Consider the following 23,716-nt stretch of genomic DNA (forward strand, 5'->3'; position numbering starts at 1 on the left):
AACAAGAACTCCCGTCCAAACCCCGACAATGATCAATGGAGCCGTGCGATCTGAGGACCGGCAAAAGATATAACATTACATAAAATCTCACAGTAGCGAAAATGGTATCCAAGAATGCATTTACCTCTTGGGCCATTGTTTCCAGCCACGACCGTGACCTCTCTGCGAGCCAAAACGTCAGCGTCTGAGGAAACCTGTCCCGTCCAAATTGAAAACTCACCTGCTTCCACAAACGAATCATCTCCGGCATCTCCATCATAGCTTTGCGTCTCTCCTCCAAGCGAGACTCCATCGTCCGCTCCCACTTGTGACCCTTGACCTTCTGTCCAATACCGGTACCCTTGATCTGTAATCCGCGCTCTTCCCTTCTCGTCTCCTTAAACTCGGTGGATTTGCGGCCTGGAGGTAGTAGAGCCTCAACGTTGTACTTTTTGGCCAGATTCACCAGATCGGCCTGTGTCCGAAGTCCATATCGGGGGCCAATCCATTTGCCCGTGCGGAAGTTCTTGCGAGGCAAGAATGGGTTGGGATGATCTGGGTCGGAGTAAAGAAGAGATCGGGACGGAGAGGACTCGGTGGGGTCTGGCCGCTTGTGGCCTTTCGCGTCTCTGTTGGGTGTGTAGGGCGATGGCAGAGACTCTGCATTGACCTCTCCTGTGGGCTCTGGGCGTGGTGCCACGGCCGCGGAATAGATTTGCGGAGGATAGCGGGCAAAGAAGTTGCGTAGTCGTTGAGGAAGCTTGCTCACCAAGCTGCCAGCTGCTTGGGTGGTCGACATAGTGGAAGGGTTTGTCGCACCTGCTCGTTTCCGGGGCGAGACAAAATTCCGATCGGGTCAGAGGGTGAGAATGGGTTCTCGTTGATTTGATCACGGGGAGTGCTTCCAGATGCTCGTCCAAGTTGGAGAAATTGAAATGCGCGCTAAGCCAGTTTTGGGTGAGGCTCGGCAAAAGTAAAAAAGGGCGCGGGTGTGGCTGGAGAGTTTTGATCTCTTCCCTTGCGGAACCTAACGTCTATTCTCCTGTCGCTGCCTGTCTTGTTTGTGTTGTCCTTTTCTATTTGCACCGTGATCGCTATTTCTCATCGCTGAGTGCGATTCTATACCCTGCGCATCATTAAGCGCCGTAATTAGTCCACGACTGACTGCCATCATGGCGGATTACAACTATGGAGGCTCCGAGGAGGAAAATGCGGAGTTGAGGAAGCTTGAGGTCGAGTTGGTATGATACGTCTATTCCCTGTTCTGGACCTATGCGGCGCATGACTTACATTCTGTTACAAATATAGGTCGATGACCCGGATAACTTCGAGACCTGGGAACGACTAGTTCGCGCTGGTGAGGCGCTTGAAGGAGGAATTAACCGCAACTCCAACCCTCAAGCTATCACCACCGTCCGGAATGTCTACGACCGATTCCTCGCCAAGTTTCCACTACTATTCGGATACTGGAAGAAATATGCCGACCTGGAATTCTCTATTACCGGAACGGAGGCAGCAGATATGGTATGGATTATCTATCGCTCTCCTCTCCTTCTTGGGGGGTGTTCATCGCTGATTCTGTAGGTTTACGAACGAGGTGTTGCCAGCATCTCTCCATCCGTCGACCTTTGGACCAACTACTGCTCCTTCAAGGCAGAGACTTCCCATGATGCCGACGTCATTCGAGAGTAAGTATATTAGAGCTGGTTTCCTTCCTCCCCCCTGTAACCGTTACCAAGGCAGCACGAACATTATTGTGGTATCGAAACCGCATAATGCAAAAAGCGTTGACAACAGTTCCCTTCAATGATGGGTGAGATGTTTGCCTGACCCGGATTCAACTGGAGTTACTTCTCACCCATGACATTCTCAGGCTGTTTCCTTGCCCTTGAACATTGTTGCTTTCAGACCAAGCATCACTCCTTGCACGGATATCAAGCCCAGTGACTCTGTTCGGTGGATCCTATTCTGCGCACGATGCAGACGGGGGAAACGTTTTTCACAATTTGCTCACCTTAGTCGTTCAATTGTTTGGGCTCGCACTGAAGATTAAATGCTCATGTTTGCCATCCTTGCCAACTCCCTTTGCCTCTCGCCCTCCCGTCCCCATACCCGTGGCTGGCGAACCCAAATTGCTAACATGTCTTTAATTTTGTAGGCTATTTGAACGTGGAGCTACCAGTGTTGGTCTAGATTTCCTTGCACACCCATTCTGGGATAAGTATATCGAGTTTGAGGAGCGAGTGGAAGCCTTTGACAAGATCTTTGCCATTCTTGGCCGTGTCATCCACATCCCAATGCATCAATATGCTCGTTACTTCGAGCGCTATAGGCAGCTCGCACAGACTCGTCCGGTCGTAGAGCTAGCTCCTCCAGAGACACTGTCTCAATTCCGTGCGGAGCTTGATGCTGCTTCCGGACAGGTTGCTCCGGGCGCAAAGGCCGAGGCCGAGGTCGAGAGGGACATCAGACTGCGTGTTGATAGTTACCATCTCGAAATCTTCTCCAAGACACAGACGGAAACCACTAAGCGTTGGACATATGAGTCCGAGATCAAGCGTCCATACTTCCATGTGACTGAACTGGATGAGAGCCAGCTGTCCAACTGGAGAAAGTACCTGGACTTTGAGGAGACCGAGGGTTCATACCCACGTACCCAGTTCCTGTATGAGCGCTGTCTGGTCACGTGTGCCCACTACGACGAGTTTTGGCAACGCTATGCCCGCTGGATGGCCGCACAGCCCGGCAAGGAGGAGGAAGTGCGGAACATTTACCAGCGCGCAAGCTATCTGTATGTGCCGATTGCTAACCCAGCTACTCGCCTTCAATATGCCTACTTCGAGGAGATGTCAGGACGGGTAGATGTAGCCAAGGAAATCCACGGCGCCATCCTCATTCATCTCCCCAATCACGTCGAAACAATTGTATCTCTGGCCAATATGTCTCGCCGTCACGGTGGTCTCGAAGCCGCAATTGAGGTGTACAAGAGTCAGCTCGACTCGCCGCAATGTGACTTGGCCACCAAGGCGGCTCTGGTTGCGGAATGGGCCCGACTCCTATGGAAGATCAAGGGCTCTGCCGAGGAGGCCCGGCAGGTGTATCAACAGAACCAACAGTTCTACCTTGACAGCCGGCCATTCTGGACGAGCTATCTTACATTCGAGTTGGAGCAGCCCACAAGCTCGGAGGTGGAGAATGTCCAGTACGAGCGCATTAAGCAGGTCATGGATGACATCCGGTCTAAGAGTACTCTTACTCCAGATGCTGTGAAAGAACTTGTCCAGATCTATATGGTCTACTTGCTTGAGCGAGGGACCAAGGACGCGGCGAAGGAGTACATGACTCTGGATCGCGAAGTCCATGGCCCAGCATCCGTTGCCCATGCAAAGACCGGCGCCGCGGCTCAAGCTCAAGCTCAAGCGCCTCCAAGCGCCAACCAAGCTACCCCCGCCCCTGAACCCCCCGCGGCTCCCACACCGCAGCCCAACCCCTACGCTTACTACCAACAAGCCCCCGTCAATGGCACTGCAGCTGCCTAGTCGGTCCGCGTTTGTATCACCCTCCCCAGCCTGAGCATGAGGTGAATGACTCTGTGCAGAACCTCCAGGTGACTCACCTTGTGTAGAACAGTACTTGACTTCTGATTTGCTTAGCGATTTGGCTTTTCGAGGGGGCGGAAGCTATCTCGTCGGCTCTTTGCCCGTTTCTCGACTACTTGTTTTCTCTCTTTTTCTCAATGATATCATGTGACTCGATTGGGTGGAATTTTACGAGCTTGGACACTCCCCTTGTATTCTAATGCGTAGGTAGTTTATTCTCAATACATTCCCAAGGACTTGAAGTAGCCATGTCTTCGTCCAAGCACTAAAAGTCGCCTGTTGTGTTTGATAAGTACTTCGGTCCTGAGATGTTGAGGACGAAGCAAGTCTTTCAGATGGCCAGGAAGAAGGAAGAAAATAGGGCTGATGGTATGAAAATGAAGTTTGTACTTGAAAAATACTATCCCACTTGAAGAGAAAACTCCCATCGCCAGCAATGTGTGTCTGATCCACTTCTAAGTTCTCCCTCGCTGGACCGTCCGAGTATATGCAATTCTGGTTCCCTCTCGTTGCTCTACTCCTGCTCAATTGCTGTTTGATATGAGTGGAGAACCGTTCTATATACGGGACCCTGTTGTTTCAGGCTATGAATAGACATGGATGGACATATCGATAGTTCTTGAATGGTTGTGTGTATCATTCGTAGAGGTGGAATACTAGATGGGTGGCCAATCTTAAAAATAGCGTGCAAGCAAGGTCCATGTGGAATATTAGGGTCGGAATTGAGTCTTCTAAATCTGTGATGATTGTGCAATCTAAAAGGATTCAAAACGGGCATTTTGGTCCGGTCACTAAGCAGGGGAACCCACTTTGGGCCTGGAAAAATCGCGCTATCTGAAGGATGGAATCTGGATACAGACCAATATAGTAATTCCATGCCTTAGGAACCACTAATGGTCAATTCTTTCCCCACATCCACTGCACATCTCATCCATCCTTCTTCTCCTTTTACTCTTCGACGCACACACATATCCTCTTCTTCTTCCCTAGTGTTTACGGCTACCCCTAGTACGTATATATTGTTTGAATCCGCGGGAATTTGCCAGTCCAGAGAAGAAAGAAAAAAAAGAATACAATACTATCCGGTCGAACGAAATATGATCTGCCTCTTCGCCTAAAACATTTCCGACCGCTTGTACTCGGGAAGCTCGGCCCGTTTGCCGTGTTTGATTCCCCTAACGCTACACTAACGCTTTCTCTCCTCGTCTATCATTCTTGCCCCTGACGGGCTTAGACAAATATCACTGTCTTTGTGCGGGGAAATTTCAAGTAACTTCTCGCCCTCGCCGAGACCTTCCGTGATCATGGTGGCCGGTATCAGCAAACGTCAGCAGTTCCGCAATGAGCGGGCACTGCAAGACCTCATTCGGTCGGTTCCTGGCAATGACCGATGCGCCGATTGCCAAGCAATGAATCCAGGTGAGTCCGGCGGGATGTCTTGGTTTCTGCGCTTCTGGAACATTGCGATATTAACGTATGGTGTTTCTTGATAGGATGGGCCAGTTGGAATGTATGTATACCGTCACCAGCTATTGCTTGCGATTTTCCAGAGTACGCAGGAGTCTGATATAATGTCTATAGATGGGTATTTTCCTGTGCATGCGGTGCGCCGCGCTGCACCGCAAGATGGGCACTCATATCTCAAAGGTCAAATCCTTGAGTATGGATAGCTGGACGACGGAACAAGTCGATGTGAGTGGTCGCGTGAGCCTTTGCCGTACAGTGCTCTGGAGCTGACGCTGAGGGAAACTCCTTATCAGAACATGAAATCGCACGGGAACAACCTTATGAACAAGATTTTTAACCCTCGGAACGTGAAGCCCCCTGTTCCTGCTGATGTCGACGAGTCCGATGCATGCATGGAACGGTTTATTCGTCAGAAGTACCAGTACCGGACCTTAGAAGAAGGCAAACCGAAACCCCCTAGTCGTCAAGGTACTCGCGATGATCGTTCTCCAGAAGGCGCTCCTCCTCCGCTTCCTCCCAAGCCTGCCCGGCCCTATGGTTTCGGTTTGCGATCGGCCTCGTCTACGACCAGCCTCCATCGACTGTCCAACCGGCAAGCCATGCCTCCCCGCTCTGAAACCTATGAATCACCCAGAGCAGTCTCACAGGGCATGGGGGCTTCTGTTGGCAGTAGCAATGCATCCCACGAGACTCAGATGGCCACCTTGCGGAGTATGGGCTTTACCAATGAGTATCGAAACTCTGCCGTTTTGAAGGGCTTGGACGGTAATCTCGACAAATCAATCGAGACTCTGGTCAGACTGGGGGAGGGTCCCCCATCATTGCAGGGCAGAACGCCTGTTCAAACAACCACGGCCAATGATACTGCTAGACAGCAAGCCTCCAGCAATCCCTTTGATCAGTTGGATTCCAAGCCCACTCAGCCTGCTGGGCAGTCCTACAACCCTTTCGATGTTCCTACTCCGCAACCAGCTGCACAGACGCTTGAGGCGTCGTTCCAACACCTTCAGGTCTCGCAACCGTTATTCCCACACTCAACCGGGGGATATCCCAACCAGCAGCCATCTTTCCCTCAGCCTCTTTACCAACAGCCGATGACCCCCCCTGTGATGCCAACAATCTCCCAGGGTGCCGTCGTGCAGTCACCGCAGCCTGTTGATGGTGGTCACAACCCGTTCTTCCAATCCGGCAGCTTCACTGCAGCTCCCAACCAAACCCCCGGTGTCGCTCAGCCGCAAACAAATCCTTTTTTCACCCAACCCCCTTCGCAACTCAACTCGATGCAACCCCCAAGTCAGGCTCCGGCCGGATATCCTCATCCCCCTCGACATGCCAACACCATGCCAGCTATATCATCCACCTCCCCGTTCGGTACCGCGTCGCCGTTCCAGCAGCAGCAACAGCAACAAATTCAACCTCCCCAACTCCAAGTCCAACCGCCCCAATTCCAGGCTCAACCACCCCAGCAGATGCAAGCATCCCACAATCCATTCCAACCCATGACAGCGCCCCCAACCCCGCAAAGTGCGGGGTACCAGGTGCAATCACAGCTTGGCCTACAGCGCCCGCGCAGCATCTAGCCCCGCAGCTGACCGGCCGCATGGACAAGAACAGCATTCTGTCGTTGTACGGCCTTTCTCCACCAGCATCGGCAACGTCAGAGCAGTCTCAACCCACAGGAGCGATTCCCGGCCCGGGAGCAGCACCGGCACCGGCCCCTGGCTATGCCGCTACTACGCAACCACAGCAACCCACGGACCTCCATTCCGCAGGCACCCGGAACCCCTTCCTCACCACTCAAGCAGCAGCTGCCGGACTTCCCCAACAGCAACAGCAACAAGCATACCTCCAACAACCCCAACCCCAACTCCAACCCCCAATACAGCACCTTCACCATGCCCATGAAATCCAACACCATGCCGCCCGCGGCACCAAGCGCCTTTCCAAGACCGCAGGGCCACATGAGCCAGCAAAGCGTCGATATCAACGCCTTCCAAAACGGCCGACACAGCCCCGATGCATTCGCCAGTTTGAGTGCGCGGTATGGTTGATTTGATTAGTACATACATACCTTCATATCTACATATATCTACCCATACATATTTTATATCCATGCATATCGCCACCACGTACAGTTATGTATAGATATGTATGCACATGGAAAAAGCTTTCGGTACATATTCCAGTCTGTGTCTTGTATCTACAGACCGCTTGAACCTGGATCCATATATTTATTTGTTTCTTTGGCGTGCTTTGATTGTATTAGTACATTTATTTGTGCATCTCTGGCGTTGAGGGAGATCGGATGAGAAGTTGAGAGTTAACTATCATTGGGCTTTTCAGTCTTATGAAGGCTCGGTATATAAATAGATAGATATATAGGATCTTTCTAGTCTCTATGGCAATCTACATATAGAGCTGAACCGGTTATGTGTATAGACTCGGGGCCAATGAAATTGGGTTGGATTATTGACTAAGATGGAGCGAGGTATCTATCTAAACTTTGATACAAAAAATAGAATATATTCAAAGAAGTGAATCAAAGAACCGTAGATTGGGAGAGGAATGCAAGTTTTTAAGACCAGAGATCCCGATCAACGGCTCTGGTCTTTTTCTTGGAAGATTTCGGCAAGGTCCATGAGGGAAGGTTCCATGAGGACTTCTTCCACACCGGTAACTGGATTCCCAGCCAGGTCCGTCTGCGCTGTTCCCAGGGCCAGGACCAGGATGAGGATGCCGATTGCCCCGATAGAGATGATATCCATCGGGTCCAAGGAGAGGATTTCCGCTGACCAGGAGCGTTCTTCCGGAATGTTTCCACGATCCGATCGAATTGACGGTCGCGATGCTCAAGGGTACGCTTCCGCGTCGCTGATCGCCAGGCGGCTTGTTCAGTTGGGTCGAGGCACCAGACGATGATGTCGCCTCGGCGACGAGAGTCGTCGTGCCAGGCGGTGTTCCAGGTACGCCAACACTCGCCGTATGAACTGCTACGGAGGAGGCTGTGGAGGGTGGGTTCCAATGGGGCGAAAAAGATAAGATAGTCGGGCCATTCGTGCGGGGTGGCTTGCTGGTAGGCTTGCGGGCTGGTTTCTCGAGGTTTGGAGGAAGCCAGATAGCTGGGCTTTCGAGGTAAATGGCGCAGTCCGCCAACCATGTTGTTGCGCAGAAATTGGCTGGGGTCATTGTAGAATTGATCGGCTTCGTCGACGTATACGGCCTTCTGAGCCTCATTCAAGTCGACAGGTGGTTCGCAGGAAAGCGCCCAGGCATGAATATTCGGATCGACAAGGTGGGAGCGCCATGGGGTGCTGTGGCAGGGCATGAGGAACCCGGCCGTGATCCGCTGCGAAGCACCGGGCGAGTATGGAGAGTTGCCAACAGTGGTGTGGGCTTGCTGCTGGTCGCGGAGGTACGAGAGGACGTTGATGGCCCCAGAGGCATGGTATACAGATGTGTAGATCGCAATGGTGACGTTGACCAGCAACAAGAAAACGAGAGACAGCCGCCTGGGCATGTATGCCCCGCTTGAATGAGAGACAGCCGGGAGAAAGAAGTCCACCAGTGGCGGGGCCGTCAAGACATGCAGCGTGGGCAGCAATGGGTAGATGAACCGCACTTCCTTGTGGGAAATGAGCGAGAGCACCAACGGCATGAATAGGCAAATCGCTGCCAGTTGTGTTTGCACCGACGCGTGCTGCGTGTTTGCTGTGGTTGACCGGGACTGGGTCAGTGTACGATAGAGGCCGACAAGGGTAAAGGGTAGTGCGGTCGTAAGCAGAAGAGGATAGCCTTGGGTTGCATAATAGTGCCAGTCATTTCTCCCATAGTAAACCGCCAGAGATTGGGATATGTTGAAGTACAGGAATCTAAGTGGCGGAAACGTCCAAAGTCCGTAGTAAAGGCGATCCAGAACGACTGATCCGGTGAGAACCGTGACGCTAGATAGTGGTGAGCTATTAGACTTGAAATGCACTCCGAATAACTTACCCACAAAGCAAAACCTCGCGACAGAGGATGGTCCGCTCGCGCCAAGCGCTCCGAAACCATGCGACGCCAGCTAAGCCCATCCATATCAGGATGTTTGTCGGTCGCAAGATACACGCAAATGCAGCAAGAGTAAGACACTTGCGCAGCCTAACAGGTATTTTCTCAGCAAGATTGCCCGTACCATTTCGAAGGAAACAAATGTACCTGACAATAAAAGCTCCATCGCCGGTGTCAATTGCCCCATTATCCCTCGCAGTGGAGCGCGTGTTCCTCCTCGGTTGAACTGGTGGTGTGGATTCGGACGACCATTCCCATGGCCATAGATTGAGCGCGACAATCGTAATTGTGGTCTCGAGGCAATTGGATAAAGTCCGTGTCGAACAGAACCATTGCCAAGGGCTGAGGACGGTCAAGGCAAGCTATGATCTCGATCAGTCTCCGGATACTCTAAATCGGGCGGGCTCGAGCATACAGCAGCCCAGGCTTCATCACTGCGACGTCCGTACACGTAACGGGCTAATTTCCACGTATACAGATCTCCAATGGCAGAGAGAACGGCTTGCGCCACTTTCGGGGCGACAATGAGGAGATCAGCACGGAATGCGGGGGAGAGACGAAGAACGCGCGCGCCAAGGTCGGCGATGGAATAAACGGTAGCAAATAGTAGAGGATGAATGGAGGATCGCAGATGGTGTCGCCATTCCTGCAGAAGGATACAATCCGCGCCAGTTAGTTTCATTCCGCCGAGACATGTGTCGATGTGCCAATAATTCGACTGACCCATGTTATCCAAGCCCCGTGGGTTTCGCCGAACGCAGTCTGCCACGCCGGTTCAAGCGATTGAAAGAATTCATCGGGTTGGAAGAAGGTGCGAAGGGACAAGGCGTTGAGCAGACGGAAGGCGACGAGAAAGAGGAAGACGTGAGAGGTGGACACGGTCGTTGTGCGTGCTCGCGATGATGATGTTGATGTTGATGTTGATGTTGAGCTTGAGCTTGAGGGGGGGGGTGGCCTCAGGCGAGAAGGCGGAGAAGTGGTTGATGCCCACGACGCATAAGACGAGGAAGACAAGGATGCGGAGGAAGACGATCGCGACGAAGAGCGTTCTAAAGGCGATCTCCGCCGTCGTGACGAAGTTGACATGGTTGCAGTGGTGGAACCCCTTACCAGGAACCAAATCCAGAGAGGATAAGGGCGACTAGTAAGGCGATAAGGACAAGCGACGTTTCTAACGGCTAACTTAGATCGGAAAGCTGGAGAGAGCGAGAGTGTCCGACCGGGTCTTAACCGGGAGCGGAAAGGCGGAGGAAGGGCGACGACTCGTAATGAACGAATTGTGAGTGGGAGAGGGCGGAAAAGAGTGGAGCGCGCAAGAGCCATGGGACGATTTGCATCATAGGCTATGGAGGTCGCGGCTAAACCTGCGCATAGGGGTATGAGACGCTGATACACCTGCACTTAGGGGAATCACGCCTGGCTGCACCTGCACTTAGAGGTATAGCCTTTCCACTATGCCTTTTTTTTACTTGATATCTCGCCGAATTCTCTGGCTCGCTTGGCTCATGCCCACCACGGCGTCTGGTGAATGAATTCTTTGTTTCTCTATTTAAACTCGCTCTTCCTCGCTCTCGAGTCCTGTCCTGTCCTTCCCTCTTTCGTTCTCACAACCCCATCCCCTTCTGTATCCCACCATAACTACCATCTCCCACCGCTGTTTCTCCCCTGAATAGATTCCTTCCTGCCTAACATGGCGGTCAACGGCTCAAACGGCACATCCAAGACCAATGGTCACAGTGTAAGCAACGGCGCCAGTGCCTACCACGCCGCCTCCACCCAAGAGGCGATTCAGGCCGAGAATGATTATGCCGCTCACAACTATCATCCTCTCCCCGTCGTCTTCGCTCGGGCTCAGGGCACCTCGGTCTGGGACCCCGAGGGTCGTCACTATCTGGACTTCCTGTCCGCATACTCTGCGGTCAACCAAGGCCACTGCCACCCTAAACTGGTGGCCGCTCTCGTGGAACAGGCGTCCCGGGTCACTCTGAGCTCTCGTGCCTTCTATAACGATGTCTTCCCACGCTTCGCCCAGTTTGTCACTGAATTCTTCGGTTTCGATATGGTTCTGCCCATGAACACGGGTGCGGAGGCTGTCGAAACCGGTATCAAGATCGCCCGGAAGTGGGGATACAAGGTGAAGGGTATTCCGGAGAACCAGGCGATCGTCCTGAGTGCCGAGAACAACTTCCACGGTCGTACGGTAAGTGCTGCATCGACGAACTGTCGTGAGATAACTCAAGTCAGCTGACCGGTCCGTTTCCCATTTAGTTTGCTGCCATCTCCCTGTCATCTGACCCCGAGTCGCGTGAGAACTATGGTCCTTACCTGCCCGGCATTGGGTGCAACATTCCCGGCACCGATAAGCCCATCACATACAACGACAAGGCTGCTCTGCGGGAGGCCTTTGAGAAAGCGGGCCCCAACCTGGCGGCCTTCCTGGTCGAGCCCATCCAGGGTGAGGCCGGCATCGTCGTTCCGGATGAGGACTACCTGCAGGAGGCGAGAGCCCTGTGCGATAAGTACAATGTTCTCCTGATCTGCGATGAGATCCAGACTGGTATTGCCCGCACGGGTAAGCTTCTCTGCCACGAATGGAGCGGCATCAAGCCCGATTTGGTGTTGCTGGGCAAGGCCATCTCCGGCGGAATGTATCCCGTCTCGTGTGTTTTGGGCCGGAAGGATGTTATGCTCACCATCGAACCCGGTACTCACGGATCGACTTACGGTGGTAACCCCTTGGGCTGTGCGGTGGCCATCCGGGCCCTGGAAGTCGTCAAGGAGGAGCAAATGGTTGAGCGGGCCGAGAAGCTCGGTCACGTCTTCCGCGATGGTCTGAAGGCCATCAACAGCCCCATGATCCAGACCGTCCGTGGTAAGGGTCTGCTCAATGCCATTGTTATTGACGAGTCGAAGACCAATGGACACTCTGCCTGGGATCTCTGTATGTTGATGAAGGAAAAGGGTTTGTTGGTAAGTACTTCGAATGTTCCAGCTGTTGATGTGGATGGTGCTAATCTCGCCCCCCAGGCCAAGCCAACCCACGAGAATATCATTCGTCTCGCTCCGCCCCTCGTGATCACCGATGATGAGATCAAGAAGTCCCTCGAGATCATCGCGGAGGCTATTTCGGAGCTCCCCACCCTGAAGGGTGCCTCCGAGGATCAGGTGGTCCCTCCTCCGGAGAAGAAGGTCAAGATCGGCGTTGAGAACTAAAGAGGATCGAAGAAAAAGGGAGAAGATGGGGAGCCCACGGAAGAAGAAGGGCCACTGACTACCTCACATAGTCACCCAGACCCCTACCTCGTCCCCATGCTGCGCGTGGGCACCAGCCGACGCAAGACGATCGATCGTCCGTTGAGCATGGGGAGAAACCGAGAGTAGGGCTCTCTCGCTCCAAAAAGATCGAGATGGATGGTTGGACTTGAGAAGGGATACCGGTTTTCTACTGCTCTGATTTGATTGCTGTTGTAAAACGCACCAGGTTGACTCATGGCTCAACGTGGATAACAGATATATCATGATGAGAATGAAATAATGAATGATGATCTGCCATTTTGTGAGATGTTTCAGAGAGTGTAGAAGCGAAGTGAAAACAAGAAGGGAGGTTGGGGGGGGGGCGGTTAGCTGAGGTCGTAGCAGCTGTTGTTGCCCAAACAAATGCCGCATGGTTGCACTGCCCTAAAGCGTCCTAGCTATCGTGACCGTGACTTCTACTCGTTCCTTTTTCCCCTCAGCTACTAATCCTATCCAGGCCAATTCCGAGGCGAGGATCATTGATCGGGCCGAGGCCGTCACTTATCCTCTCCCTATGCAGAGCTCTCCTTCATATATTGCCAAGGATGAAATCCTGTAGCTGGGGTCGCCCCTTGTCTTCCACCAAACGTGCGCTCCTGCTTACATATTATCTCATGAATTCTCATATATGAGGCAATTGTTGATTGTTCTGTTGTGAGGTTCTAATAAAGAATTTATAGAATACTGGGTCAAACTGTATTGCAACGAAGCCCAAAACACACCAAAACTTGGTATGTTTAGGCTACTATATCTCAACAAAAAGATACTATAATAGTATATAAAATTCCAAAACCAAGACAGAAAAGAATGCAACAAGTCACTGCCCAGATACTCCCTATCAATATCGGCGGCACCGCTCAAACCCAATTCTCGAGTCAAGAACCATTGTATCTCCAACAGCCCGAAAGACGAAAGAGGATATTTATTGGGATCACTTGTCTTTATTGTTATAGTATCGCCTGAACAGATTGGCTTTTCTGACCCGCAATAAAAAAGCTTGATCCTTTTTCCTGTATATCCGAGGTTCGGAAGATACGGCGTTGTCTTAAGATCCATTGTCTTGATGTATTTCGATATAGGGATCCAGAAAAACCGAACTGCCAATGCTTTATTTTCGGCCCGTATCTCGAAGGACCGAAGCCCGGTCGGCGTTCCATTCTTCGTCGGGATATAGTCGACAGATGGCCCAAGTGGCTGTAGGGTAAAACGAGCTTTCCCCTACAAGCCGGGAGAGGTATATAATATTCTCTAATACCTCAGTTCCGCTGGGTCTAGTATAATATTCTTCTGCCTCGCAATTCTGTCTGGGTGCTAAAAAGACTCTAAATGCCTCGAAAACAGTTCCTGTACAGTCGTCGGCTTGCCCATCATACTATACGGGTAGATATGGGCAATTTCGACAGGCTCGTCTTTGCCTGTAAGCAAACAATATTCATCGCGGATGGAAGATACGCTAACTATTGTTAGTTGTCCTTCTATATATACTGTGACGGGTAGTAGATACAGAACTTATTATATCCTTGATCGAATCTGATTATTTTCTTTTCAAGGTTTTGTCGGAGTCTATCGGCTGGCCCCTTGGTATAAATTAGTATATGTATACTCGAAATGGAAGAGTATAATACTTACACTGCAGTAGGATCTGATGAGTGGGAATCACTTGTCCTGTTAGTCTGGATGGAAATATGGCTTCTTTCATATTAGAGAAATCCTCGAGTTGTTCTATATCCGAGAACCATAAAACCGCCCAAGTTGGGCTTGCAATTTCTGGTGCCATTAAACTGATCTTTTCAATCAGCTGAACTCGGCGAGTATCCGCTACCTCAGGGATACCATCAGAGGTATGTGCAGACACTCATAGCGTATACAAAACCATCCGCTTCGTACGTCACGTTTAGCCTGCACACGATGTCATCTAGTAAAATCATATATGACCTCATTTCCAGACGGACGATAGTAGATGGCTGTGTTCTTCAACAAGGCTTGTAGCGCCCTGGAATGCCACACAAGCAGAAACAGAACTGTTCTCAATGTGATTAGGGCTATGAGTAGCCAGTATTGTCAACAGTGAGCGGTAGTGCTGCCTATGTGTCACTGTCTTGAGTAATTGCCTCAGACTGCCCAGAGGCTAACAAAGGACGTAGAAATGACAGGATAGAGAGAAGCATTTGCAATTTGAGCGTGTCGCCTCAACAAATATTTGTTACGAGATACTGCCTATGCGGAGTTTGCCCTTGACGTATCCTCAAACATCATATTTGCTCGACAAAGCATTGTAAAATAGGTCGTATGTCCAACATGAAGCTGAATACTGGAAGGTAGAAAAAGAGGGGACGGGAGATAGGGAGGGACAGATCGGGGTGGATTTATAGGGTTAGGCAAATGCACTGTTCGTTGGACAGGCTAGCCATATTCTAGCAGTTATTCAATTACCTTGCAGTGAAATTCTATCCTAGAGTCATGTGAATTAGTAGGGCTCTTTTTTGAAATACATGATGGCCATGGAGTGGCTCAAGGTAGTATCATGTATGTTGACTCAATAGAAAGTCGCATAGGCTTTACCACTTTCTACCTTTGTGCTCTCGTTCAGCATGAAATCTCGACAATAACTAAAGCACAGCTATATAGAATGAAAAGAGAGTTCTCCGCCTCCGATACTAGATAGTTTATAGTTAGATTATTCTAAAATTGATGTTGCTATTGCTGTTTGAAGTTATTACTCTCCACAAATTGAGCGTTGAGCCGTCGTGTACTGAATGTAAGTGCTTAGGTTAGAGAGCAAGGAGGAAAATTAGGGTGAATATATGGCAGGCCCACTTCACCTTCTCCATGAATGGCTTCCTCTCACCCCACAATTTGACTGTCCATATGAGCTGAGCCTGATTGAGTGGCCAAGACGTGGGAAATTACTCCGCACGAAGCCAAGCGCCGCTGTCGCTGGGCGTTCGAGCATCCGAATGGGCGATTTCTTGGCCGATGAGAACGTGGGAAACTGGCATCTTCTGATTCAAGAACTCATTAGACACGATCCACTTATGCGTCGCTTACCCTCTCGCTTCGATCGCTGGCAAACTCCTATGCAGCTGTTTTTGAAGAACGTGGACACAGGCTTCAACTGGAACTGTGATACCCGAGATGGCCAAGATGCCCCAATCTCAGCCCTCCCAGCACGTTGTTTGGCAGCTGGTTCCAATTGGGAGCGTGGAGTCGGATGCGCTGATTTGAATTAAATTAACCAGAATTTTCTGATAACAAAAGGCTAGAGATATTAAGGCACCGGCATACCCGGACGTTGGTGGGAAGATCTATAAAAGCTGCCTGCGCACTTGAATGACTGGGGATAAAGCTGTCCCTTAAACTTGTCTGTCTTTAAGTGACGTCTCTCAAGATGCATATCCGCACTGCCATCACCGCGGGCGCGGCCCTTGTCCAGACTGCAGTTGCAGCTTCTGTCCAGGCAAAGAACGTTATTTATATCGTTCCCGATGGCTACGGGCCTGCGTCGCAGAACATGGCCCGCGACCTTGTCTCTCTGGTTGATAGTGGCACGACTGGCAGCAACCCGAAGATCAACGAGCTTGCCGTGGACGACCTGGTGAGTCTGCTCTCGTCCTGACCTGGGAATGATGAGGAGATTGTGATTCGGTGCTAAGTTCTCTCCCAGGCCATTGGACGTGTCCGCACCCACTCCGCCAACAAAATGATCACCGACTCGGCTGCTTCTGGGACCGCGTATGCGGCCGGCCACAAGTCCTACAACGGTGCCATCTCTGTCACACCCGATGGCCAGCCTGTGGGTTCCATCCTCGAGGCCGCAAAGCTTGGAGGCTTGAAGACTGGTCTCGTTTCCACCACATACATCAGCGATGCCACCCCTGCAGGTAAGATACACACTTTCCCCACCCGGCTTTAAACCCGCAAACGATGCTCATCCCCCTTATAGTCTATGCAGCTCACGCCGCCAACCGTGCCTCTATGCCCCTGATCGCAGAGCAACAGCTCGGCTACAGCCATCCCCTCGGCCCCATGGTCGACCTCCTTCTCGGTGGCGGCCGTTGCAACTTCTCGCCAAACACCACCGAGGGATCCTGCCGTACGGACGATTTCGACCTGTTGACCTACGCAGAGGAGCAGGGCTTCACGGTCGCCACGGACCGCGAGGAATTCAATGCTCTTCAGAAGGGCCAGGGTCGGGTAGAGCTGCCAATCCTAGGTCTTTTCAGCGAAGGCAAGTCGAGTTCCTCCTCCTCCTTCCTGCATCAGGAGGCAAAAGCTAACCGTTCGCAGAAGCATGCGCTACGAGATGGACCGTCGCATCATCCAGGACGAACCCTCCCTGCTGGAAATGGCCGAGACAGCCGTGAATGCGCTGCACCGCGCGACCCGTCGCCGGAACAAGGGCTTCTTCCTCATGATCGAGGCCGCGCGAATCGACCACGCCGGACACGACAACGACCCGGCCAACCACGCCTCGGAGACCGTCATGTACAACAACGTGGTGGCCTGGGTGCGCGACTGGATCGACCGCCACCCGGACACCATCATGCTGTCCGCCGCCGACCACGAAACCGGCGGCCTGACCCTGAACGGCTACGACCCGCTCCCTCTGCGCAACGCCACGCACTCGCGCGCCTACCTCCAGTCCGTCTGGGACAACGAGCGTCCAGCTGACGCCGACGAGCGCGACTTCCTCGTCTCCGAGATTCTCCCGGCGTACGGACTCGAGACCGTCACCGATGAGGAAATCCAGACCATCCTCGACGCGTCCAGTATCGGGGCCGGCATCGCCGCCCTTCTGTCCTCTCGCGCTGGCGTCGACTGGTCCACCGGCGGCCACACCTCCGTCGACGTCACCCTGCATGGTTATGCCGCTGGCCAGAAGCGTCGCGCCTTGCAGGCTGACCTCGCCGGAGGCTGGGATAACACTGAGCTGCCTCGCTACATTGAGGCTGTTCTTGACCTCGACATGGATGCCGTTACTGAGCGACTGCAGAAGGCCGCACAGGAGGACTCGTCGTGGCTGGGTCCGCGCGAACTGGTAGCTCGTCGTGACCTCGGCGGTTGCGACCACTACCACTAGGGTAGTTCATCCTGTCGTGAGTGACGTTTTGTGGTGGGTGGTGAGGGGAAACAGTGAGAGGCGGGGAATTGTACAAAATGTAATTTTAGCAGCGTGAGGTGGCGCAACTTGGGAGAAATGTCGAGTGGGATAGAAAGTCGTCGGTAATATAGCCTTTTTGTACTTCAGCAGCACACGAAGAGACATTGTTCTGGTTACAGATAATATCAATCATACAGTTCACGCAGGTACTGCCAAATGTCTCTGAAAGACACAGATTCTGCCGATGGGTACTTTCACAGACTGCGACTTATCCTACCCAACCTGTTTTGAATAGGTAGTCTATACTTTTAAGTGCCTACAAAATCTACAACGCCCACATTGAATTGCTATTTGAGTATATCGCCATAAAATACCTATCCGCAATAATAATCTAGGGCTGATTGAGACGGGGGGCTGGTTTCTTTCTGGATATCTATGTGACTTGGATTTGGAACTATAATAGAGATACTGCTACTGACTGAGGATGAATTTTGGTTTCATCTCTGTCTGGACGGCGCTGGTGCATCGCTATGGCGATGGGTGTGCCGTTCCATGGGATGTTCAGGTCCTGTCGGAGGAGGTTGTTCTTGAGGTGGGATAACAAAGTAGTATTGGGAGTAGACGGTACGAGGCGGAAGCATAGGACGCCTTAACTGGCAGAGTGGCTTTGGGGGCCATGACTGTCACACGTGTGAGAGGTTGTTTTGGAATTAGGGCTCTGTGCACGGATCGGTGGTTCTTGAAGTTGTACACGATACACCGCCCATGAACGATAGAGATTGAGATGTAAAAGGAATTAGCGATAATAAAAGCATATTCAAATCTGTCGCGCCGATGTTGTTGCTGGAATACATGTGGTCCATGGCTGCGAGGGTCATGACCGCGAGTAACCCTAACTACTAACAACCAAGACAAACGAAACGGCAGGGCGCACGAGTTGACCGCAGATCTGGCAACTACCGAGAGGATTCTTCCTGTAGTGAAAGGAAAGGAAGACGATAGTCAAACTGATTTCTACGGCACACTTGTCTAACGTCTTGGCAGGGCCACCAGGGTCTCAGTTGTCGTGACGTCGAGTGGGAACGCTAAATACGATGTCTCATTCGTCATACTAAATTAAGAACGTTAGTGCTTAACTACCAGAATCCATTCATCTTCAGCCCACCCACCAAAGACAAACACAAGATATGCGGATCTTTTTTTTTCATGTATTTAATTCCTTTGCTGTGTCGTGGTCAAATGCAAACAAAGAATTTTCCTCTCATCCCTGTGCGAATCCTATCATGACCCGGTTCCTATGTTCCGGTCGCATCCTGGGTGGCACCGCCATTCTGCTGTCCACCATCATTATTTTGATTGTCTTCGCCAACCCCCCACAGACCCGAATTCTCCACAGTTCGTCCCCTCAAACCACAACCCCCAAGCACAATTCGTCCGCCCCATGGCACCCCGATGATGTGCGATGCAGCAGCGGAGTGCCCGACACCTCCCACATCCAGGTGGTGGTCAAGACAGGCTCGAACATCATCTACGATAAGCTGCCCACGCAACTGCTCACAGCCTTGCGATGCTGCCAAGACCCGCTGATATTCGCCGACTCCGAGCAAGACATCGGCGCCTACCATGTCTATGACGTGCTGGCGAACGTCAATGAAACGCTGAAGGCCACGCATCCCGATTTCGCCTACTACCGCACCATCAAAGAGTACTTGTCCGCGGGCCGGGACATCCGGCAACTCCGCACCTCGCGCCAGGCCGCCTGGGACCTGGACAAGTACAAGTTCATCCACATGCTGGTGCAGACCTGGGCGCGTCGGCCCGGCCACGACTGGTACGTGTTCGTCGAGGCCGACACGTATCTCTTCTGGGGCAATCTCGTGCAGTGGCTGGCGCGGATGGACCCCGCCCAGCCGCTCTACCTGGGCTCGGCGGCGACGTTCCAAAGCCAGAAGTTCGCCCACGGAGGAAGCGGCGTGATCCTGTCGCGCGAGGCGATGAGGCGCGTCCTGGACGGTGATGCCGATCTGGCTGCGCGATACGACGAGCGCATGCACGACGAGATCTACGGCGACTACGTGCTCATGAAAGCCCTCAAGGAAAAGGGCGTCGAGTTGACCAATAAATGGCCCATGATGCAGGGCGAGAAGCAGAATACGCTTCCGTTTGGGCCCGGCCGAATTCGGGGTCCCGGCATGGGTGTCAGCCGTTGATTACCATGCATAGTGTGACGCCGGTGGATGTTAATGAGATGTGGAACTACGAGCAGCGTCGGAAACATCCGCAGGTACGTGCTCATTCATGTCTGTTAGAGTGGGAGTGTGTGATGGCTAACGACAAATAGGACCCGCTGCTTATTAGTGAGCTGTATGACTATTTCATGGGTCGTGCGCTGCCCTCGGAGCGCGACAATTGGTATAATCTCTCCGATGACTTGATGTTCCGGGCGCCGGTGTGGAAGGGCAGCGACAGAAGTCGCCCTCGGAGATGACCCCCGTCGAGAAGGAAGCGTATAGCTCTTTTGAGCAATGCCAGAAGGCGTGTCAGGAGCATTCCAAGTGCTTCCAGTTCGCTTACCACGATCAGACCTGTGGATTCTCCTTCTCCTATCGGCTGGGATACCAGAAAGATCCTGAAGATGGTAAGGGATCGTATAAATCCGGGTGGATCTTGGATAAGATTGAGAAGGACCGGGAAGATCACCCGTGCAAGACACCCGAATGGCTATAAAAAAGCAAATATGGCTCGGTGTAGCACTTGGATCGATATCTATTCTTACCAGCGACATCCGACACCACGGATGGCTCCGTCGTTCGGGTCGAGATGAGACCCTCTTAGGGAAACACCGACGAGACGCACTACGGAGTTACAGACTGCAACATACCACCACAATGTGTTTCATGGTGGTGACCGAAAAGTGTGTCCAACCTTAACCACAATGAGCAGAAACACGCGCCCCATTCCGATTAAGCGGAGCTCAAGTCAATGTCGTAACGGCCCGAAGTCTTTTATATTATAGCAAGTCCAGCAGTGTATATAAATGTATATAGAAGCGTTCCAAGCGATACCATTCAAATACTGTTCCCTACTTTCATCTTTCAGAACTCCGACTGGTGAGTGATGCAATGTGCTCAAGGCACTTCTCGCATTAGATCTATGCGGGCATCGTGGATACCGTTATGCATACGGAGTGGCTGTATTGAGTAAATTCCTGTGCTCTTCTTAGAAACCAGCATTTGTGATAGTTCCCTGCTTAGTGTATTGGCCATTGAGTGAAAGCTATTCCCGACGTTACACGTTAAAACAGTAGGTGAGCCTACAAACATATGAGGCAGCAAAAGTTGCAGAGCTCAATGATTGCCACAATACGTATACAGGCTACCACAGTCGATAAATGTATGGACACGTATATCCAGTAGAACCAATCATAATTGTAACTGTATCATGCCACATATCGAGGAGACAATAACACTGGCTGAATGACATCATGCTAATGATCGCTGATAAGTCAGCAATTCTGCCCAGGCAGAATTTTTCACACGTTGTCTTGGCGCCTGAAGAGTATACATACTGTTTACAAGGGTTCGTTGTTGAGTCCTCCATCTAGAGTGGGTCTTCAGTCGACATGGAGCCCTCATCCTCATTCTCTTTAGTATCTCAGCTATGCAGCCTTCTCCAGAACCCCGACTTCCCCGCGCAACTGACATCTGCGATTGAAGCGTCAAAGCAAAGGCCGAGGAAAGATTTGGATCTCAAGGAATCCTCCCAACTGGAGCGAAAGAATAGTAACCTTTTCCTTCGTATTGAAGCTTCGCTTTTTTCAGGTGCACCATGTGTATCTCGAGATAGCTCATGGATTTTGGTTGGTCTTACTGGATCAGATTAATGTTGCAGCCTGCCGATGCCTATGTGCTAACTGGTCAGGGTTGCGTTGATCTAAGCAATGACCGTGTTGTGCCGTTGACGCAGTTGGCTCCAGAGGTCTCAGAGACAAGTGTAAGATGATACCCTCCATATGTTGCGTTTCTGGTAGAAGGTTAACTTTCCATATAGTACGATAAGCGAGATACCGTAGCTGCTCCGGAAGCCATTATAGATGACCATGGCCCACGTCCCCTTAAGCGAAGAAAGACCGTCAGTGGTCTTCGCTTGGCTCCGCATAACCAGGACGCTGCCATTGCAGGGGCTGAATCTCAGATCGACGGCTATACAGCACCAGATTCAAATGGGATGACTGACGATGCTCAAAAGTCGTCTGTTCGCCAGGTACATAGCGACACTAGGTTTCCCCAACGCAAAAACCCAAGCAAAGATACATCTGCTCCAGTCCTAGAACCAACTTCAACCGACAAACTCATCGCGGGTATCTGGAGACAAGTGTTTTCACCTGTCCAACTGAGCCGATTCCATTCAGTATGACTTCCCGGCGTGAAATGGTGACTCTCTCAACCCAACTAACAAACCTAGGTCATAGAGCCCGGCATAGACATCCGAACTGGCGTTAGTGGAGAGGTAGGTTATACCGTAAACCCATTCACGTAAAACACAGGGCTTCAATTCGAGTCCCCCAATAGCTTCGTACATGCCGTAAGACTTGGGATAACTGACCATCACCAGGTATTCCGCGCAGTCAATACCCTATGCTTGAAATACTATAACCAAAGTCAGTCCTCGCGCGCGCTTGAGATGATAGTGCAAGCCTACTGGATTGAATGTTACGAAGCTCGTATCGCTGTTCTTCGCTTAGAAAACCCTAACCTGTCGGCTATGGAAATCCGGATGATGGGCTTGAGGGAGGCATGTGCGGTTCTCAACTGGAAAGAAAAGGATCTGCGGAACCGAATGTAAGTGATATACCCTCTTGAACTATGAGTCACCAGGCTAATCTTCCTCGATTAAGCGCTATCTGGCGCGGATACAAAGAAATCAAAGATGCCGGCGGTTGGGCCAGTTTGATATTTGCAAGCGCGGGGTATACCGCTTCTGCAAATACCGTACTGGTTTTGGAGAAGGGTTCTCCACGCGCCTCCGACATATCCGATCTAGTCTGGAGGTCGCCGCCGATACGCTGCATCCGGACTGGAGGGATCTTCTCCAGGTGATTGGGCAACAAGAGACACGGCAGTACCACGGTCACCCACACGAATGGGTAACAGTAACAGGAAGACCAGCAGTCCCCTTAACTTCAACATATGAGCATCTTCAGCTACCAAATGGCTTCCACTACCGTTTTATCGATGAGTGCGTGCTTGACACTGCTGCTTTTGGCACAGAGGACCCTCGCCGGGTTCCGGAAATAGATTCGGATGTGTGTGTGGTGTGCAAAGAGAGGCAGTCCGATGAGATCGAGAAGAATCATTGCTCATGTTTCCCCACACTGTTTGGGGGCGTGCGAAACCCAGTGCCAGTACAGCTGTTCCATACAACCAGCGGGAAGAACAACGGGGTCATAGCTCGCAGTGTAAGTTTTGCCTTCTTCGCTCAAACACAATCTACACTATCTTAACCAACAACGAGCAGAACTTCGACCGTGGCATCGCCATCGGTGAATTCACGGGTCTTATCACAAAAGGCATCGAGGGCGTCGACGTAATGCTTGGCGGTAGTCGCACGAGAACGTACCAGATCTTCCAAGGGCAGATGGGCAATTTCACGCGGTTCATCAACCACTCTTGTCGTCCAAATAGCCAGTTTCAGCGATTCTACTGGCGGGGAAAGGAACGCATAATTGTCGTTTCGCGAGGAGTGACGGCGGGAAGTGAGATCACTGTTGATTATTCAGATCATTATTGGAAGCAATTGAGCAAGATATGTCTTTGCGGGGAGGCATGCTGTCGATTTCGGGAGAGAAGACAATGAACTTTTCAAAGCCTGATGCTTTAATCGATGTACATAGAGCTTAATGGAATCTGTTGTGAAAAAGACTGGGCTGCTCATTGTATAATGTCAAGGACACAGGGCGAGCCATATGGAATCTCCCTGTCAGATGATGTGCGGTCACATGTTGCGAGAGCATCCTCCAGATATCGTTTGTTTTACATCATACGTTCATTATGGCAAGGGTTAAGTTTTATCCAAATTAAAATTCAGTGATTCATATCTCCTTACACGAGGACGGCTACAAATCACTTACTCAGATGGGGATTGAATGTATAAACGACATCCACGATGCCTTCCCAACAATTTATCAAGAAGTAATCCTCTTCAAATCCATGCAAATCTCTCAGAAAAG

General features: G+C 51.5%; 8 protein-coding genes across 8 annotated transcripts; 6 read left to right on the forward strand and 2 right to left on the reverse strand.

Moving 5' to 3' along the window:
* Nucleotides 1-54: 54 nt before the first annotated feature.
* Nucleotides 55-853, reverse strand: ANOM_005518 (mitochondrial 54S ribosomal protein mL59). Its single transcript, XM_015550775.1, has 2 exons — nt 221-853; nt 55-162 (listed from the first exon to the last, which is right to left on the reverse strand). The coding sequence occupies exons 1-2, from the start codon at nt 776-778 to the stop codon at nt 121-123; spliced, it is 600 nt and encodes a 199-aa protein (XP_015407103.1). The 5' UTR covers nt 779-853; the 3' UTR covers nt 55-120.
* Nucleotides 854-1,022: 169 nt separating this feature from the next.
* ANOM_005519 (putative mRNA splicing protein (Prp39)) lies at nt 1,023-3,518 on the forward strand (the record flags this gene model as incomplete). Its single annotated transcript, XM_015550776.1, has 4 exons — nt 1,023-1,220; nt 1,288-1,503; nt 1,564-1,667; nt 2,138-3,518. Coding segments are annotated over 4 exons (1,782 nt in total), but the record flags the coding sequence as incomplete, so codon positions are not given.
* A 1,364-nt stretch (nt 3,519-4,882) lies between these two features.
* ANOM_005520 (putative GTPase activating protein for Arf) lies at nt 4,883-7,096 on the forward strand (the record flags this gene model as incomplete). Its single annotated transcript, XM_015550777.1, has 5 exons — nt 4,883-4,997; nt 5,072-5,088; nt 5,160-5,270; nt 5,339-6,576; nt 6,655-7,096. The coding sequence occupies 5 exons, from the start codon at nt 4,883-4,885 to the stop codon at nt 7,094-7,096; spliced, it is 1,923 nt and encodes a 640-aa protein (XP_015407117.1).
* Nucleotides 7,097-7,620: 524 nt separating this feature from the next.
* gpi10 (putative glycosylphosphatidylinositol-alpha 1,2 mannosyltransferase) lies at nt 7,621-10,178 on the reverse strand (the record flags this gene model as incomplete). The annotated part of the gene is made up of 5 exons (XM_015550778.1): nt 7,621-8,986; nt 9,036-9,182; nt 9,240-9,454; nt 9,508-9,738; nt 9,816-10,178. The coding sequence occupies 5 exons, from the start codon at nt 10,176-10,178 to the stop codon at nt 7,621-7,623; spliced, it is 2,322 nt and encodes a 773-aa protein (XP_015407116.1).
* Nucleotides 10,179-10,782: 604 nt separating this feature from the next.
* Nucleotides 10,783-12,305, forward strand: car2 (ornithine-oxo-acid transaminase; the record flags this gene model as incomplete). The annotated part of the gene is made up of 3 exons (XM_015550779.1): nt 10,783-11,292; nt 11,361-12,062; nt 12,120-12,305. 3 exons carry the CDS (start codon nt 10,783-10,785, stop codon nt 12,303-12,305), a joined length of 1,398 nt encoding a protein of 465 aa, XP_015407115.1.
* Nucleotides 12,306-15,774: 3,469 nt separating this feature from the next.
* On the forward strand, nt 15,775-17,466 carry ANOM_005523 (alkaline phosphatase; the record flags this gene model as incomplete). The annotated part of the gene is made up of 4 exons (XM_015550780.1): nt 15,775-15,981; nt 16,051-16,267; nt 16,330-16,618; nt 16,674-17,466. The coding sequence occupies 4 exons, from the start codon at nt 15,775-15,777 to the stop codon at nt 17,464-17,466; spliced, it is 1,506 nt and encodes a 501-aa protein (XP_015407114.1).
* A 1,304-nt stretch (nt 17,467-18,770) lies between these two features.
* ANOM_005524 (uncharacterized protein) lies at nt 18,771-20,214 on the forward strand (the record flags this gene model as incomplete). Its single annotated transcript, XM_015550781.1, has 4 exons — nt 18,771-19,648; nt 19,711-19,771; nt 19,829-19,871; nt 19,946-20,214. The coding sequence occupies 4 exons, from the start codon at nt 18,771-18,773 to the stop codon at nt 20,212-20,214; spliced, it is 1,251 nt and encodes a 416-aa protein (XP_015407113.1).
* A 1,155-nt stretch (nt 20,215-21,369) lies between these two features.
* Nucleotides 21,370-23,343, forward strand: ANOM_005525 (SET domain protein; the record flags this gene model as incomplete). Its single annotated transcript, XM_015550782.1, has 6 exons — nt 21,370-21,480; nt 21,538-21,897; nt 21,952-21,996; nt 22,102-22,328; nt 22,417-22,945; nt 23,005-23,343. 6 exons carry the CDS (start codon nt 21,370-21,372, stop codon nt 23,341-23,343), a joined length of 1,611 nt encoding a protein of 536 aa, XP_015407112.1.
* Between the last annotated feature and the right edge of the window lie 373 nt (nt 23,344-23,716).

Source organism: Aspergillus nomiae (genome assembly GCF_001204775.2).
Source record: "Aspergillus nomiae NRRL 13137 chromosome Unknown contig00125, whole genome shotgun sequence".
Classification (NCBI taxonomy): domain Eukaryota; kingdom Fungi; phylum Ascomycota; class Eurotiomycetes; order Eurotiales; family Aspergillaceae; genus Aspergillus; species Aspergillus nomiae.

Excerpts from the sequence above, each read along its gene's own strand:
- ANOM_005518 (XM_015550775.1), bottom strand. The coding sequence starts at position 778 with ATGTCGACCACCCAAGCAGCTGGCAGCTTGGTGAGCAAGCTTCCTCAA. Across the intron at positions 163-220 it reads TGATTCGTTTGTGGAAGCAG|AGAGGTCACGGTCGTGGCTG; the intron begins GTGAGTTTTCAA and ends TTTGGCTCGCAG.